Source organism: Camelus ferus, chromosome 7, assembly GCF_009834535.1.
Source record: "Camelus ferus isolate YT-003-E chromosome 7, BCGSAC_Cfer_1.0, whole genome shotgun sequence".
NCBI lineage: Eukaryota > Metazoa > Chordata > Mammalia > Artiodactyla > Camelidae > Camelus > Camelus ferus.
The window spans coordinates 10,323,829-10,339,923 of NC_045702.1; the positions used below are offsets into that span (position 1 = coordinate 10,323,829).

The 16,095-nt window shown below is 51.8% G+C and overlaps 1 protein-coding gene across 3 annotated transcripts in view; it reads right to left on the bottom strand.

The window, feature by feature from the left end:
* Window positions 1-9,015, bottom strand: part of PODXL (podocalyxin like) — a 45,775-nt gene extending 36,760 nt beyond the window's left edge. For all 3 annotated transcript variants that reach the window (XM_032483353.1, XM_032483352.1, XM_032483350.1), the window contains exon 1: window positions 8,639-9,015. In XM_032483353.1, the coding sequence (XP_032339244.1) occupies window positions 8,639-8,699 (61 nt within the window). In that variant the 5' untranslated portion in view covers window positions 8,700-9,015. The remainder of the gene's footprint in view (window positions 1-8,638) is intronic.
* Between the last annotated feature and the right edge of the window lie 7,080 nt (window positions 9,016-16,095).

The window sequence follows — 16,095 nt, forward strand, 5'->3', positions numbered from 1 at the left end:
CTCAGAGCCACATGCTGGACAGGAGTAGTATAGCAGGGGCGGCCAGAGGAGCTTTATCCAAGTGAAAAAAGAACGCAGACCATTCACAATAGCCAAGACATGGAAGCAATCCAAATGTCCACCAACAGACGAATGCATAAAGAAGATGTGGTCTATATATCCCATTACACACACACACACACACACACACACACACACACACACACACACACACACACACACACACACACACACACACACAGGAATACTACTCAGCCATTAAAAAGAATGAAATATTGCTATTTGCAGCAACATGGATGAACGTAGAGGTTATCATACTGAAAGAAGTGTCAAGAAGAGAAAGACAAATATCATATGAAATTACTTACATGTGGAATCTTAAAAAATAATACAAATCAACTTATTTACAAAACAGAAATAGGCTCACAGACAAAAAACAAACTTCTGGTTGCCAAAGGAGAACAGGGTGGAGGGATAAATTAAGGGTTTGGGCTTAGCAGATACAAACTACTATAGATAAAACAGATAAACAAGGTCCTTCTGTACAGCACAGGGAACTATACTCAGTATCTTGTAATAACCTGTAATGGAAAAGAATCTGAAGCTGCATACCTGAAACTAACACAGTATTATAAATCAACTATATTTAAATAAATTAAAAACAAAAAGGAAAGAACAAGAGCTGTGGGGCGGGAGACTCCATTTCACAGTGTGATGGGCAGACCCTCGGGGGCAGCCAGGACCAGGGTCTGGAGGGCTTTGGGAAAGCCTGTTTTGACTTGAAGCCCAGAAGTAAAGGGCAGTGCCCCCTCGGGCTGGGATGAAAAGCACCTGGGTGGGAACTAGGAAGGTGGGGGCTGGCCATTGGAGCCCCTTCTTAGTCAAGCCCACCCTGGACACCCTCATCTGGGACTATGGTCTAGAACTAACCCCCAGAACTGGGGCCTTCATCCTGAGTGACCTGGCTTGGGGCAGTCACTAATGGGAAAGGGCCACAGTGGAGAAGGCTCGGCCCAGCAAGGCCACAGCGAACGCGCCAGCTTGGGAGGGGCAGTAGCAGGGTCTGTCTCATCACACCCCACACTGGGCTAGAGTGGAAGCCAATTAAAGAAATAAAACTTAAACTGTGTCAGGCACACCACTTACATGATCGCATTTAACCCTCACTGTTGAAGGAGGCGTGATACCCATTTTGTAGCTGGGGAAACAAAGGCCCAGGAACGAGTCTGAAATCACAAGGCTTGTAACCGACAGAGCTCAGACCAAAACCCAAGCTTCTAAAGTCGAAGCCTGGGACTTGGGGCATCACGCCGGGAGATTAACTTTACGCCTATCCTCTTTGACAGCAGAACTCTTCTCTCAAAAGCATTCTTATGGGAGACTGACCATACAGAACAGATAAAAGCAGAGCTGCATGAAGTGAGTGGGATGTGAATTGGACTCTCCAGATTGGCCTACTCTTAGTTTTCCCCTCCAGGTGTGCACCCCAAGTTCTCAGTGGCCCCTAAGACAGCTCACAGAACATCTCCATTGGGTTTAAAAGCCACTGGCCTCCAACTGCTGCTCTCACAAGTGTCCATCCGACCAAACTCCTAAGAACAGTATCTCCTACTATCTCCCTCTGCCCCGTACTTGCCCTGCTGAGGTGGGAAGGGGAGGGTGCGGTACAGAAATTCTTCTTCCCCAACCAGGGATAGAGCTCCATACCTGCCCTGGCTGAGGCCCTGATCATGGGAGGTCCCCAGAGCACCTGGCTCACTGGTGCAGCTCAAAACTGAGGGATCGGAGACGGAGGGAGTCGGGTTTCCCTGAGCATTACAAGGAACTGCTCCATCAGCACCAAAAGGCTGGAGCCACAGAAAACAAGGGCCAAGCTGGAATAGCTGAGCCAGAAGGTGGCAGAGCCTCAGGCCATGGAGCACAAGTGTTTCTTTCACTCGTGCAGATGCTAAGTTGATCTGACTGGCAAGGTAAGGACTGAGGGCACCTGCAGAGAAAACCAGGGAAGGTCTACAGTAGCATTTGCCAGTGACCAATTCCAATATCCATTCTTTACCTCTTCATAACCGAACCACTTTGGTTAGGCATATGAGTTCCTGAAATAAAACTCACTCTTCCCTTAGGAAAGTGCTCTTTCCTGCTTCCCTTGCAGCTACATGTGGCCAGAGGACTAAGTTCTAGAAAATAGAATGTAACTGGAAGTAGTGTGTGTGGGTTTCTGGCAGGGAATCTCAAAAGAGGAGCTGCAGGCTTCTTGTTCTTTCTTCCCCGACAGCTGGAGCCTGAGTAGCCACCTTGGACCATAAGGCAACATGCAAACAGTGGCAGAACCACCAAACCAGCCCTCTGAACTTCTATTATACGACAGAGATATAACTTGCCTTGTTTAGCCCACTAGCCTTCACCTGAAGGGGAGGGTTGTGGACAGAATCAGACATGAGGCTAACGCACCTCCCACACCTCTCTTCCTTCAGAGAGTCCCTGCTCCCCGTCTGCCTTTGTGTCCATTCCTCCTCGTCTGCCTTTGTGTCCATTCCTCCATGGGCGGGGCCAGCCCCTCCCGCCACTTGCCTCTCTTCTGGAATCAGGTTACCATCCTTGCAGTTGGAGACAGAGAACTGGCAGCCAAGCCGAGCTAGTTAGCTCTGCCACCTACCCACTACTCCCTTGCTCATTCAGCAGATACTTGCTGACCGTCTACCACATCCAGGTGCTGCAGCTACAGACAGCACTGACCAACAGAAGTCCCTGCCCACGTAGAACTTACAGTCTACTCAGGGGAGAGACCGACAAAGAAATGAGTGCCCGTCTGGGGAAAATAACTGGGGGTGAGAAGACCAGGGTGTAGGGGTCCGGAAAGCCTCTCTGAAAAGGCAGCATTCCAGCAAAGAGCTGAGAGAAACACACGAGTGAGGCATGTGGACTTTTAGGAGAAGAGCTGCTTGTGTGATCTACTTGGATCCCTGGTGCCTGGGCCTCAGTTTCCCCCAAATGGAATGATCTGTGAGACAGAGCTGTTTAATGCAACCTCATGCTATCCTAGCTGGAGACTAGCTCCAGGCAGCACGTTCAGAGCAGGTTAGCACAGGAGTCAGACTGGATGGGGACAGAGGGACCCCTCTGGATAGAGCTCCGTGAACTTCTTCTATGAAGGGGGTGTGGCTTCGGCCTCACACCTATTACACTTAGTTGAAGGATTACAAAGTGTCCCTTGGAGGCTGACCTGGGTCTGGGAGCTGGAAGGTTAGAGGTCAGGCAACTGGAGGCTCCCGGGTAGGCCCATGCATCTCCCAGGGCCTGGCTCTGGGAGGGCCCCCCGCACCCCAACCTGGAGCTGCGTGGCGAGCCTTGCTCAGCCATTCCTCAGCATTCTCTGCCCCTGGGCTGAGGCCCACAGCCTTCCGGCCATGACAATTGGCGGACGGGGTGCCACCCTGCACCCTGGCCCTAGGGAAGTTGGAGGTGGCTGACCCGTGGGGGATAAGGCTACAAAGGAAGAGAGGGTGGTGTTGGTGTGTGTCGGGGAAAGGGGTGGGGACAGCGGGAAGATAGGTGGCTGAGCTAAGCCGGGGGTCTGTACTGGCCACTGCTAGGGTGGTCCAGGGTGGGGCTTGGAGCCAACACAGGGATTGGGTAGAGACATGTGGGGAGGGGCCTCTCCTGAATCTGCAAATGATGCTCTATTCGTGCACCGGTCCTCAAACAATCATTTCTCACCATCTCTTTGCTCCAGTTTCTGATTGCAGGCTGTGGACACCACAGAAGCTCACAGGCAACGGGAGACATACATACAGTCACGACACATGGAGCTTAACTCTTGCATAATAAAGTGACTCCAAGCCTCAGTTGACCCTGATGGTGGAGGGGTGTGGAGAGAACCTGAGCACAGTACAAAGTTGTCACCATCATGCAGCCATTTCTCAACAGGGTTTTAGTGAGTTTCTCCAGGGCCCAAGGGAGAGTGAGCCCTGAGGCAGAGTCCAGTTACTAGTACCTATTACTGCATACACTTGCACTCCTGTCCCTGGGAAGCCGTCATGCGGAGAACCCAGGAACTTGAGTGAGTGAACACTCCCCCTGGTCTGCATCCCCTCATCTGAAAAATGAGGGGGTGTAGAAGATGATTTCCAGAAGGCTCCCAGCTCTAGAATTCTGTGTTCTATGATTTTCCAGGTTATTTAGAAGTATTTGCCAACTGAATTCTATTTTGAACATCCAACGGGCTGCCTACTTGAAAGAATCTTATGGTCAACATTGTGGCAGATATAAAGAGGCTCCTCGTAATATATCTTTCGTGTAGATTTTCTTGAAGGCTTTGCTTAAAGAGATTACCTATAGTCCATGAGGCCCGAAGAGTCGCAATCCCAGATCTGCCACCTCATCTGATCTCCTAACAGCCCCACAAAGTGGACAGGACACACGACAAGCAGAGAGACCGCCACAGCCTCACTGGTGTCCCTGGGAACAGGTCGAGATAGGAAAAACCCCACCACACACACCCAGTGGAGCATCACACCTTGGTGGGGCACAAATAGGAAGTGAGCTGAGGAAAGAGCTCTCGGCCTCTGATGAAGGCCCCAGGCGGGCTTGGGCCAGTGCACAGGGGGAGGGCAGAGGAAGGTCACCTTCCTTCAGTAATCTGGGAGGATGTGCATTCGGCCTGCACTCAGCAGACCTGCAGAGGGCCCCCGAGGAGTGAAGAAGCCAGCCCTTCCCAGGGAAGGGGCAATCTAAATCCTAACACCCCTCCCAAGAAATGCAGCTCAAAGTGCAGTGAGCAGTCCAGAGGGTTCCTCCCATTCCCCTTAGGAGCGGAGGGCCTGGAGCTGAGCTGTCCTCACAGGAGCCACCGGTCTGGTCCGGATTCCCAAGCCTGGAAGCCCCGACGCTCTACGGTGGCTCCCACCAAACTCTGGCTGCTGCAGAAAGAGCCCAATAGCTGACATCACCGCCAAGGTGTAAGGCGGCCTCAGGCTCACCACTTCCAGAGAGCCTGAAGCCAGGGGCTAGGACCAGTTCCCCTCAGGTCCACGGTCCAGATAACATTTCCTGAGCGACTGCTCAGTGCCCAGTGCTGCACCGGGCCCTGGACAGAGATGACTATGCTGCTGGCCCAGCCCTGAAGGGGTCACCCCGTGGTGGGGGAGTCACCCACAAAGACCCTGAAACATAACTGTGTTCCATCTAGGAAACCAGGGAAGGCTTCTCAGCAGAGCTGGTATCTGAGGATGGAGAGGGTTAACTCTCCAGGAATTCGAACAAGGTGGAGTCCCCTCTGCTCTCAACTTTTGAAGGGCAAAGGTATCAAAACCTCTCAGCAGGAGCCCCTCCTCTCCCTTTAAACTTGGATTCCTGAGGAAAATGCAGATGCAGGGTGGGAGGTGCCTCTCCCCCATCTCGGTACCCTGCCTCCTCTAGGTCCAGGGCGAGGCCCAGAGGACCCTCCTGAGCAAGCCAGGCTCCACTCCTCTGCCTCTCCCTCGGGGGCCACACCCTGCAGCCCTGACCCTCACCCCTTCCCAACGTCTTCCTCAATCCCTCCTCTTCTCAGTCTGCTTAAACCAGTCTCCTCCCAGTAGCCCCCACCCATGTCTTGTTCACTTCTGCCTCAAAGCCATGCCCAAGTAGAGCCAGGCTAGGAACACCCACCAACCCCCAACCCCATCCCAGGGAATGCTCTTTAAGTTCACCTCCTCCTCAAAGCCTCCCGGCAGCTCCCTGACCCCACTTCAAGAACCCCCACCATGCCCCCAGCTTCTGGGCTGTGTCTTCACTACATCCTGCAGTGCATTCAGCCTCAGCCACCCTAGGAACGGTCTCCCACTCCATGCTGACCCTTCTACTTTAAAATCCATGTATAACCACCCCTCACTGCCTCCTACAGGAAGCTCTGCCCGGCTCACCCCTTCCCAAACCGTACTGCTTTTTCACATACACCTCCCTTTCCCACACCATGTGGCACTTAAGCTTTAGTTTTTATGACTACTTAGCAACTGACCCACAAACAGGGCAGAATCGTGATGCTGGGGGGCGCCTTAAACCTATCAAGCACTCAATATGCATGCTTTATTTATCAAAATTGCTAAGATTTTTTAAAGCTCTGACCACAACAGCAAACTCATTAACATGTTATCTCTTATCTTCAGAGCAACTTGCAACATGGAGATTTGTTACCATTTCATGGAGGCTCAAAGAGGCTCACGAGCTGGTCTACAGGCACGCAGGTCTGTCTGATCCAAAGTTTGAGGGTTTTCTACCACCTTGGGAAAGGGCTGCCTTTCCCCTGCCCAGGATTCACCCATCAAATGACTTGATCAGACCAAGAGACTACTAAGTCAGCCTGTCCTTTTGGCAGAAGCCCAGAAATGTTTTAACGGTGAAATTACGGGCCCTTCTGCTCTTTCATTCTATCTTACAGGTAAGGAAACTGAGGCTCAGAGGTGCAACTCGCCATGTGGTTCAACCAAGTGATATCAAACCAAAAAGTGCCAAAAAGGGATCTAATGGGTCATCAGCCCTGGGTTCAATGCTGTTGACGCCACAGGCTGTGTGATCCACCTATATGGGAATGTAAGCTCCCAGGGCCCTGTCGGGGATAACTCCTTCCTTCCACTATAAACCTTGCTTAGAATTGAATCACAGGATTCCAGCAGTTTGGGGTCTGCCATCCCAGGTGACTACCTCCCAGTCGGCTGTACCTTCAGAAAGGCAGAGATGGAGCAGTCCTGAGTCCCGACAGGAGGGTGTAAAATCCACCACAGCCACTAAACACCAAGCTTGCACCTCTCAGCCTTTTCTGGCCTCGACATATGAACATAATAATAATAGTAGTAGTGTTAGTTTCCTAGTAGTTTTCCTTTGCCAGTTTAACTTTTCAAAGCACTTCCCTTTCTCACCACATATTGTAATAGCGTTTTAGGGATTAGTCACCCGGACTAAGAAAGGCCAGGTGATTTGCTGGGTTAAATTTGTTTCCTTCTTCACTACATTTATGTACCACACATCAAGCTCCTGCCATGTGCCCTGCCCCGTGCTAGGCCTGAGGAAAGCTTCCTGGAAGAGACAGGGTTTCTGGGCAGTGCCCAGACCCCAGGGAAGACAGTCCCAGCCTTGAAGCCGGCAGTGAGCTGGGCTTGGGGCTTTTCTTCCAGAGCCTCTCTTAGGGCAGAACACCCGGAGGGTGTCATCCCACAGCCCCCACCCTCTCCTCCCAGCTCAGCCTCTGTAAGCTCAGCAGCACTGGGACTAGCCCAACCTTCCTGAAACAGCCCACCTCCCTTCTGGGTGCTGCTAAGAGGCTCCTTGCAGAAAGGGTGCATGGGGGGCCCACACTGAAGTCTGACTGCCCTCCAGGGAGCAGGGCTGAGGACAGCAGCCACATTCCAGCATCTTCTCAGCCCTGCAGGTTGTGAACAACTGCGGTGACTGCCATCCTCAGAGCTGTTCTGATCTTTCCTCATACTGCAATCCCTCCTCCAGGGGTGCACACCCTTCACCCACTGGCTGTGCCAGTCCCTCTCAGGCCGGGCTGTGGAGTCAGGGCCGCCCACCGGAGGATGACCAAGCCTACTTGTTCTCTGAGCGCCAGCCCCTTCCCACCACCAGAGCTCCCTGTGGTGTAGAGAAGACACTGTACTGCCATTCCATCCCATCCTCCCCCTAAGAGTTTAGTCCCAAACGCCAGCACTGGCCAGCAGCAGGGTCCCTTCCTTGTCTGGGCTGTCACCACAGCCCTCCTGTCCTAGAGTGGGAACATCACTCTTTCTCCCCGAAGACACCTGCTCAGGCGGGCAAGAAAGAAATGCATCTCAGCTCTTCTTAGAGGCTTTGGGACACCACCCGTTGCCCCGGATTTTGACCTTTAGAAAAAATACAGAAACTGTTCCTAAGGCACAGCCCAAGCCTGCTTCATGAGAGAGAAGGTTCTGTTTCTACCAAGGGGTTGGAGGGAAATTTCACCTTCCTGGCCATGCACTGAAAAGGGTGCTGTTCCTTTGGTGGCAATGGAGGCAGGTGCCCACTCAAGTGAGTCTGGGACTGTGGAAGGTCCACTTACTTCCAACCCCCCTCCACCTAGCCCAACAAGGGCTCAGATGGGCTAAGTCCGCACATGCTGCTAGGGAAAAAAAACTCTCCGAATGCGAAACACGCAGCCCTCGTGGGCCGTTAGAGGAGGTTGGTCACCTGCTTCAGGGACTTCCTCATGAGCTTCCAGCCTGCCGCCTTGCCTAGAATTAACGACTACACAATACCGTCCCATACCCACTCCAACACGGAGAAAAAGGGTGATCATACTCTGGGGGTCCCGCGGAAGCGTGGAGACCCACAGTGCCCACCCTTTCCCGGCAAACCCATTCAGCGCCGGCGCTCCTCTGTTTGCCCCAGCACAATCCACCACCGCTCCACCCAGATGGACACCGGGACAATCTCCGCTCGGGGCCCGACACCTGCGGCGTTCTCGGGGTGGGAAAGGGCTTGGATGGTGCAAGATCAGAGATCCACGTATGGCCCCAGCTAGTGGTGCGCGGAGGGACTGCTCCGGGTCCTGCCACGAGGCGCGGCAGGTTTCCCAGCAGCCCGCCCCGCCGGGGCACACCAGCATGATGGGGGTCCCGGCGGAGCTCGGGCCACCACTCACCATTTTGCCAGAGCGACGGGAGCAGCAGCAGCAACGCCGAGAGCACCGGCGCGGAGCGCATGGTGTCCTGGCCTCCGGCCCAGAGCAGGTGGCTGCGGACTTGGCTGAGGGGCCGGGCGGCCGGGCGGCGGGAGCGTGGGCGCCTCTCGGGGAGGCCTGGCCGTAGATTCGGCGGCCGGGCGGTGACCCGGGACTCCCGAGTCGCGCTCCGGCTGCCCCTCCTCGAGGCCGCTGCAGCAGAAACCGGCTGAGGCGCAGAGCCAGGCGGCAGAGGAGCGGCGGGCTGGCTGTGTCACCGGCGGTATCTGCGCGGCTGCGGCCAGGCCGGCGACTGCGGCGACTCCGGTCCCGTCCGCGCCGGCACCCGCCCCGTCCCCTCCTCCAGGAGCGCGCGGGCGGGGCGGGGCGGCGCTGGGCAGTGAACAATGAGCAGAGGAGGAAACTCCGCCCTGGCGCGCGGCGGGCGGGGGAGCACGGCGGGCTCCGGGCTCCGGGCGGGCGGCCCCGGAGCGGACGGGGGTGTGAGCGTGTGAGCTGGGAGGGGAGGCGGCGGGGGCTCCGGGCGCGGGGTAGCCCTCTGCCCACCGGGCGCGCAGGTGTCGCCATAGGTGCCTCTGAGGGTGTCCGGCGGGACCCCCTACACTGCCGAGGTCCTTGTCCAAACAGATCTGAAGCTAGGGCCAATGGCTGTGTGTTCACTAAGGAGCATTCCTGGCCTCCTGGCTGCAGCGCGTTCTGCTGCAAAGCCCGAGAAGCACGTCGCCCACTTGCCAGGTGCAACTCACCTGCGGGCGGGTGCACATCCTGTAAGACTTCTGAGCAAGTCTGTGATGTAAGGTGTGCGCGGGGCAATCTGGACTAATTAGTTGCTTTACTTCTCAAGCCGACCTCACCTGGGAATAGAGGTGATGGCAAAAATAAATAACCCCCCCAAAAGACAAATTTTTGAGGGATTAATATGTGTCAGTTTGCGTTCTAAATGCTTTGCATATATTAATTCATTTACTCTTTGCAACAGCCATGTTTTTGGCCTCATTTTGCAGACGGGGAATTGAATGAAAAAGGTTTAAGAAACTTGCTCGAAATCACATAACTGGTAACTGGCAGACCTGCTTCTAAAACTAGTGTGGAGAAATAGTTTGCGCGGTGCCTGGCATATAGTAATTGCTCAAAAAGTATTAGCTAGTGATAATAAAGATAATAAAGACTTAGGGCTTGGAGCTCAAAACCCAGCTGCGCCTAGCTATTAGTTGTAAAACCCTGGCCAAGTTACTCCATGTGCTTCGGTTCTTTCCATCTGTAATATGGAGATAACTCACCTCATAGGGTTGCTAAGAGACTTAAATAAGATAAAATGCAGGACGAGCGCTTAACACAAGGCGAGGAACCTAGTCTCCAGGAATGAAGTGGCTCGCGCTCCATGTCATAGGAGAAATTTGCAAACCTGGGATGGAGATGGGAATTGAATTTCATAAGCAGAAAGAACAAAGAAGTAACCCTCGTTTTTTTTGGGGGGGGGATCCTTTTGTTTTGTTTTGTTTTGTGTTTAAGAAAGGTCCTTAAGGATGCAGATCCTGGAAACCCCTGAGGAGGAGGCGCACCGGTGGCGCCGGGGCGGGAGTCGGGAGGGGGAGGGGAAGCAGACCCAGAGAAGGAGGGGTGATTAACTCTGGGGGCGGGGGCTAGGATTTGGCTCACGTGACTCCTGGGTTGATAATTTGGAGTCTTTCTGCCTGAGGGGTCTGGGAGGGAAGAGGGGTTATCCCCAGGCTCAGCCCGGTGCCAAGGACAGTAGACTCCTCGAGGACCTCAAGCGGGCTGCACGCAGGCGCTGTCCAAAAGGCACAGCATCTTTGGAGCCACGAAGGAAGCGCTGAAGCCCTGGCAGGGGTTCCGCGGCAGCAGGCTCAGACTTGGGGATGGCTGGCCTGCCGGTTTGCATCAGGAAGTTTCTGCAGGATCGTTCTGGCCCCGTTTTCCACGCCCCTGGGAAGGACAGAGGGTGTTCCCTATAAATACTGTGGGATGTGTTTGTGTGTGGCTATCTTTGATGTTTTTTAGTACTGTTCTAATATCCATGCCAACAGAAGGCTTGTTTCTCTTTCTGAAACCAAGCAATACACTTTTTTTAAAATGAGATTTAAAATTTTCTTAGTGTGTGCTCTCTGACATAAACAGTGTTTTGCACTCAATCAATTGCTCCAAAAACCTAGACATGAGCAGGTTAACTTTGCAAAGGGAGAGTGTCTACTTCACATGCACACAATTTGGGATTGGTCCCATTACCAGATCATGCAGAATTAAAATAAGAGCAGACACCTAGGCGTAGGAAACGGGCAGCTCTTTCAGCTCTTTGCAGCCGAAGGCTCAGCAAAATCAGAATTGCACCGGACCCTCCCCAGTATCCAGCAGCGCCCCCTCCCCCCACCTTATGCAGGTGGGGTCTTCAGGAATGAGGCTCGCCAGGCTTAGAGATCACATACAGTGAGTGAACAGAACTGCCCCAGGTACGTGGCCTGAGCCCTTGGCCCCCTTTAACACAGTGCTGCCACTAGCTAGTTCACCGGCCCAGAATACTTGAGCTCACAGTCAAAAGCCAAAGCACTCTGTAGATGCTAGTCCATAATCCTTCTGAGATTTATTACATTTTGGTTATAGTATGCATGCATTAGCTCCCCAAGACTTTCAACTTTTTTTTTTGGGCATTAGACAATTAAATGTATTAACATATTACTTTGAAATAATTTTAGACTTACGGAGACTTGCAAGAAGAGGACAAAGAATTCCAGTATCCCCTTTACATTGCTTCCTTTAAGGTTCGGATCTAAAAAAACTTGGACTACGGCACAATGACCAAAATAAGAAAATTAACATCAATTCAATACTACTTGCTAGTTTTAGACCTCAATCAAATTTTGTAACCCTTTTTGCTAATATACTTTTTCTGGTCCAAGAACTTATCCAGGACGCTACATTTCATCTAGTTTTCACATCCAATTTCTTCTCCAATTTATTGGAGTAAAGACTGTTCCTCAGTCTTTAACTTTTATGACGTTGACACATGCTTTCAATCTCTTAACGTGGGGTCTCTATTATTCTTCTGCTTCCTCAGACCACTCAGAACAGCACATCACATCATAGGTACAGATACAGATACAGATACGGAATGCAAACATGAATGCCAACTGGTAGATATTACACAGGAACCTACGGCTCAAGGTTTAAAATGGTTTTTCCCATGGTCCCTGTCAGTCAAATTTAGGGGTCATGATTCTTGGCCCCATGTGGGATTTGGTGATGTTGCTGACCTCTTCCTTAAACACAGGTTTGATAAAGTCCTCTTGATCCTCATCCCAAATGACTTTAATCTCCAGTCACCACATCTGCATCTGGGGTGGGACAGAGCCTCCAGCCACCACACCTCCCAATAAAAAATAAAAGCACACATCCTTGGGCCACAGCACCTGTTCAGAAGGTGCCAACCATGCTTTTACTTCAGTTTTCTAATCCCTGACCTCTGTGTCCCTTGTGGACGCAGAGTAGTAATTCATTCATCTTTAAATCCCAGTAAATAGTACAGTGGTGCCCTCCCCCAAGAAGGCATTCAATTCCAAAGGCTAAATAAAGAAGTGGTTGCATTTTATCTCCGAGGCCAGGCTTTATCTCTGATTGCCAAGTTGTGTGATTCTATGAATATTAGCTGAGATTCAAGATGGGCACCTTCTCCCCAAAGTCATACACTTACCTATTCTTCTTCAGCAATATCTACTCTAACAGCATCCTATGGCAGGTTCTGTGCACAGCGCTGAGAATGCAAATGCGGGCAGCACAGCCTCCACCCTCTCAGGAGAGAAGCAGTACCTGTACACAAGCAGAGCTGAGGTCCAGCAGACACGGGGGAAGCAGAGAGCAGGACAGGCTCAGCTTTGCCTCGGGAGGTCAGGGACGGCTCCTGAGCAGGGTCTTAGAGCAGGAGCAGGACTTCACCAGGGGAGGAGTGAAAGCAAAGGCACTTTAGGCAGGTGAAAGCAATGTGTGAAAGGGAAGAGGGGACCTGAGAACTGCAGACAGGTGTTTTGCCTTAAGCAGAGAGCAGGGTTTGTGGGCAGTGATGGAAGATGAGGCTGGAGAGATGGATGGGGTGAGATTCTTAGACAACGGAGAATCCCCAAAGGGTAATAAGCTGCAGGAGACAAGACCAGCCTTCCAGAACAAGATCCTTCCAGCTGTAGTGGGCTGAAGGCTCAGTGGGCAGGTGCGAGACTAGGGGTGAGCACAGCGCTTTGGGAGGCTGACGCACCTGTCCCTGAAGGGCCTGAGCTCAGACAGTGGCGGTGAGAAAGAAGAGGAGGGGCCTGATGCCAGAGATGTTTGGGGGGCAAAACTGATAGAATTTAGTGACCCATCAGTGTGGACGTGGTGTGTCATGCGCTGTGTGTGGCGTGCTGAGGGCGTGAAGCCATGGAGGGAGTCTGGGAGTCTAGGTTTCCCACTTGGGTTACTGGGTGGATTATCTGAGTGCCACAGTTGAATGTCACTAACTAAGGTGGAGAAGATAAGAAAAGTTAAGTTTGGGAGTAGAAAGTGATGAGTCCCATTTTGAACATGTTGACCCTGAAGACCCATGGGGCACTCAGGGGCCATGTCTAGAAGTTCTGTCTGTGACATGGAAGCTCAGTCTGAGGTCAGGACAGGAAACAGTGCACAGGCAGGGGTTGTAGCCAAGGCTTCCTGTAGCCCAGGAAGCTCTGCGGTGAGAAGGGGAGAAGCTGGAAGCAGACCCTTTCAACACTCACAGAACAGGCTGAGGAAGGGGAGATGGGGAATGAGGAGCTGCCTAGGAGGTAACCGAGAGAGAAGGGTGCCATGGAAACAGAGGGAGGAGAATGTTTTAGTAAGAAGAAGGCGGTCTTGTGTCACCTGCTGCAAAGACTGAAATCTACCATCTGAATCTGGCAATGAGGTCACTGGGAATTTTACCCTGAGTGATTTCAGTGACATGCAATAACTTGGGGGAGTGTGTGGAGCTGAGGAAACAGAGCCATTGAGCATGGATGTGAAAGGAAGGAGGGAAAACGTGGGATCGAGGGAAAGGTTTGTGTGCACTGGTTCATTGTAAAATTGGAGAGGCACCCACGATTACAAGCTGAGAGGAAGAAGCCAGTGGAAAGGGAGAAACCACAGGAGATGAGATGTGAAGCAGAGATAGAAGGACTACTCAGGCAAAGGAACTTTGTTGCTGAAAGTATGGGGTTGGGATGCTATCTGCATGGCAGATGAGGAATGGCCTTGGAGTGAGTCAGCTGGAATTTGAATCTCTGTTCTGCAATTTAATAGCTGTGTGACCTTGGGCTTTTACTTAGCCTCTCTGAGCCAGAGCCTCCTCCTCTGTAAAATAAGTAATAGCATGAATCTTGCAGAATCACAGTGAAAAAGTGAGGGAGTTCATGATGCCTAGCGGACACTTAACAAATGGAAGGGAATATTCTTGTGTTAATAGAGCTGCTTCACTGCTTGCATCTTTCCTAGTGCTTTCACTCCTGTGAGGAGCAGGGGCAACAGGGCAATTACTCTGTGTTCTTTCCTGTCGCTGCTCCTCTGCAGACATTCTCCCTCCCAGAAGCTCTACATTCTGGATCACAAGAGCGGGTCGTGCCCCAGAGCGGCGGGTGGAGAGGTTTTCCCACTGTGGTTGCATCCATGCAAGCCAGGGCTGTGGGTTGCAAAACCAGGCTGTCCCTCCTCATCAAAAGCAATGGGACTGCTTGTATCAGGGCGCCCAGCACACGGCCTGGCACCTAACTGTAATCTTCAGAATTCCTGAACACTTCAAATTCAGGGAAACCCTGGGGGCTCAGTGGATGTTAGAGGTCATGGCCCAACGCCATCATCACATAGGAAAAAACTGGGGCCTGGAGAGTTGAGCCGACTTGTCCTCACACAGCTGGTAAGCAGCACTGGTTCCAGAACCAGTCTAGAACTCCAGCCACTGTTGTAACGTAGCCCATGGCCTGGGCATGAATTATCCACATTCATGACATTCATCTGGGTCACAGTCTGTGGATCTCTCAACTCAGAAAGTCACAGGTCACATAGCAGGAGCAAAAGGAGATGTACCATGGAGAAGGGACTAAGGGAGGGAGATAAGAATCAATTCCTAAATTAACTGGAAATAAAAGAAGCCCAAGGCACCTGCTTCCTCTCAGTCTTCCTGATAGGTACGCCCAACCTGCTCTCTAGTCTCATCACCCACGTAGCCCCTGATCCTCCTCCCTGCCGCCCCCCACCATTCCTCTGCCTGGTGCAGTAAAACAGCATACAGTTAGCTTCTTCCACCCTGGAGGCTGACCAGGGCCAAAATGTGTGCTTGAGTAGGACTGCGTAGGGCTTTGCCTGTATTCTGGGCACGTGTTAAACACTACTTTCCTAAAGTGATTTAATCATCATACAGTCTGGAGGTGGAAATACATTACCATTAATCCATTTTGCAGATGAGGAAATAAAACCTTTTTGTCCCTGCATCCGCTGAAGGTAGGTGTCGCTTTATTTTGTGGCCCTCCTCCCTGGATGTTGACATGCATGTGTCTAATTTCCCCCGTGACCTCTGAGCACCTTGAGGAAAGGGCTGTGTCTAGGTCCCCTCTGTACCCAGCTCAGCATCTTGTAACCTCTCCACCTCCTCTCCTGCTTCCACTCCACCTGCCACCAGAGTGTTGTCCTTGGAATCAGATATAACAGATCCCATCCCTCACTTGCTCAAGCTCTTGGCTGCTCTCCTGTTGCTCAAATTCCCGAACCCAGCATTCAAGGCCTCCAAATTTTGGCCCCAACTAACATTTCCATCTTCTCCCACTGAGAGGGAGAAGGCTCTTTAGATTCAACTCCGACGCTCACTTTTGCTCTCAAATCTGTCTTTGCCTTTGCTTCTCCTTGTGCCTGGAATTAACCTACTTTCCACCTGTCAGTGTTTGAAGGCTCAGATTTGATACAGCCTATTGGGATCTGGCCCCCACCTCTCAGATCATAATCATCTCCTCCTCTGGGTTCCCCTTGCCTCGGGTTAGTACCTTAACTCGCTGAGTTCACGTATTTTTTTTGTTAGTTATATACAAATACACTGTGAGTTCTTTCCTGGAGGGAAAGAAGCTCACTTTCTTTATTTGTGTGTTAATTCTACACTTAACATGGCTGAAGTTGGCATCTGATAATAAAAGCAATGTGAATAATATCTAGAGTTTGCTGATCCTTCCCACGTGTGCTGGCACGGATCTCAGGCTTTTACATGCGTCACCTCACTTAGTCTTTTCAACAAACTCGTGAGATGCAGTTATTAATCCCATTTTATTAATAAAGAATCTGAGGCTTTTACGGAAATTAAGTAACTGGCCTAAGATCACACAGCTATTTAGTGGAGTCAGGATTCGAACCCAGCAGCCCGACTCCTGAAATTATTATAC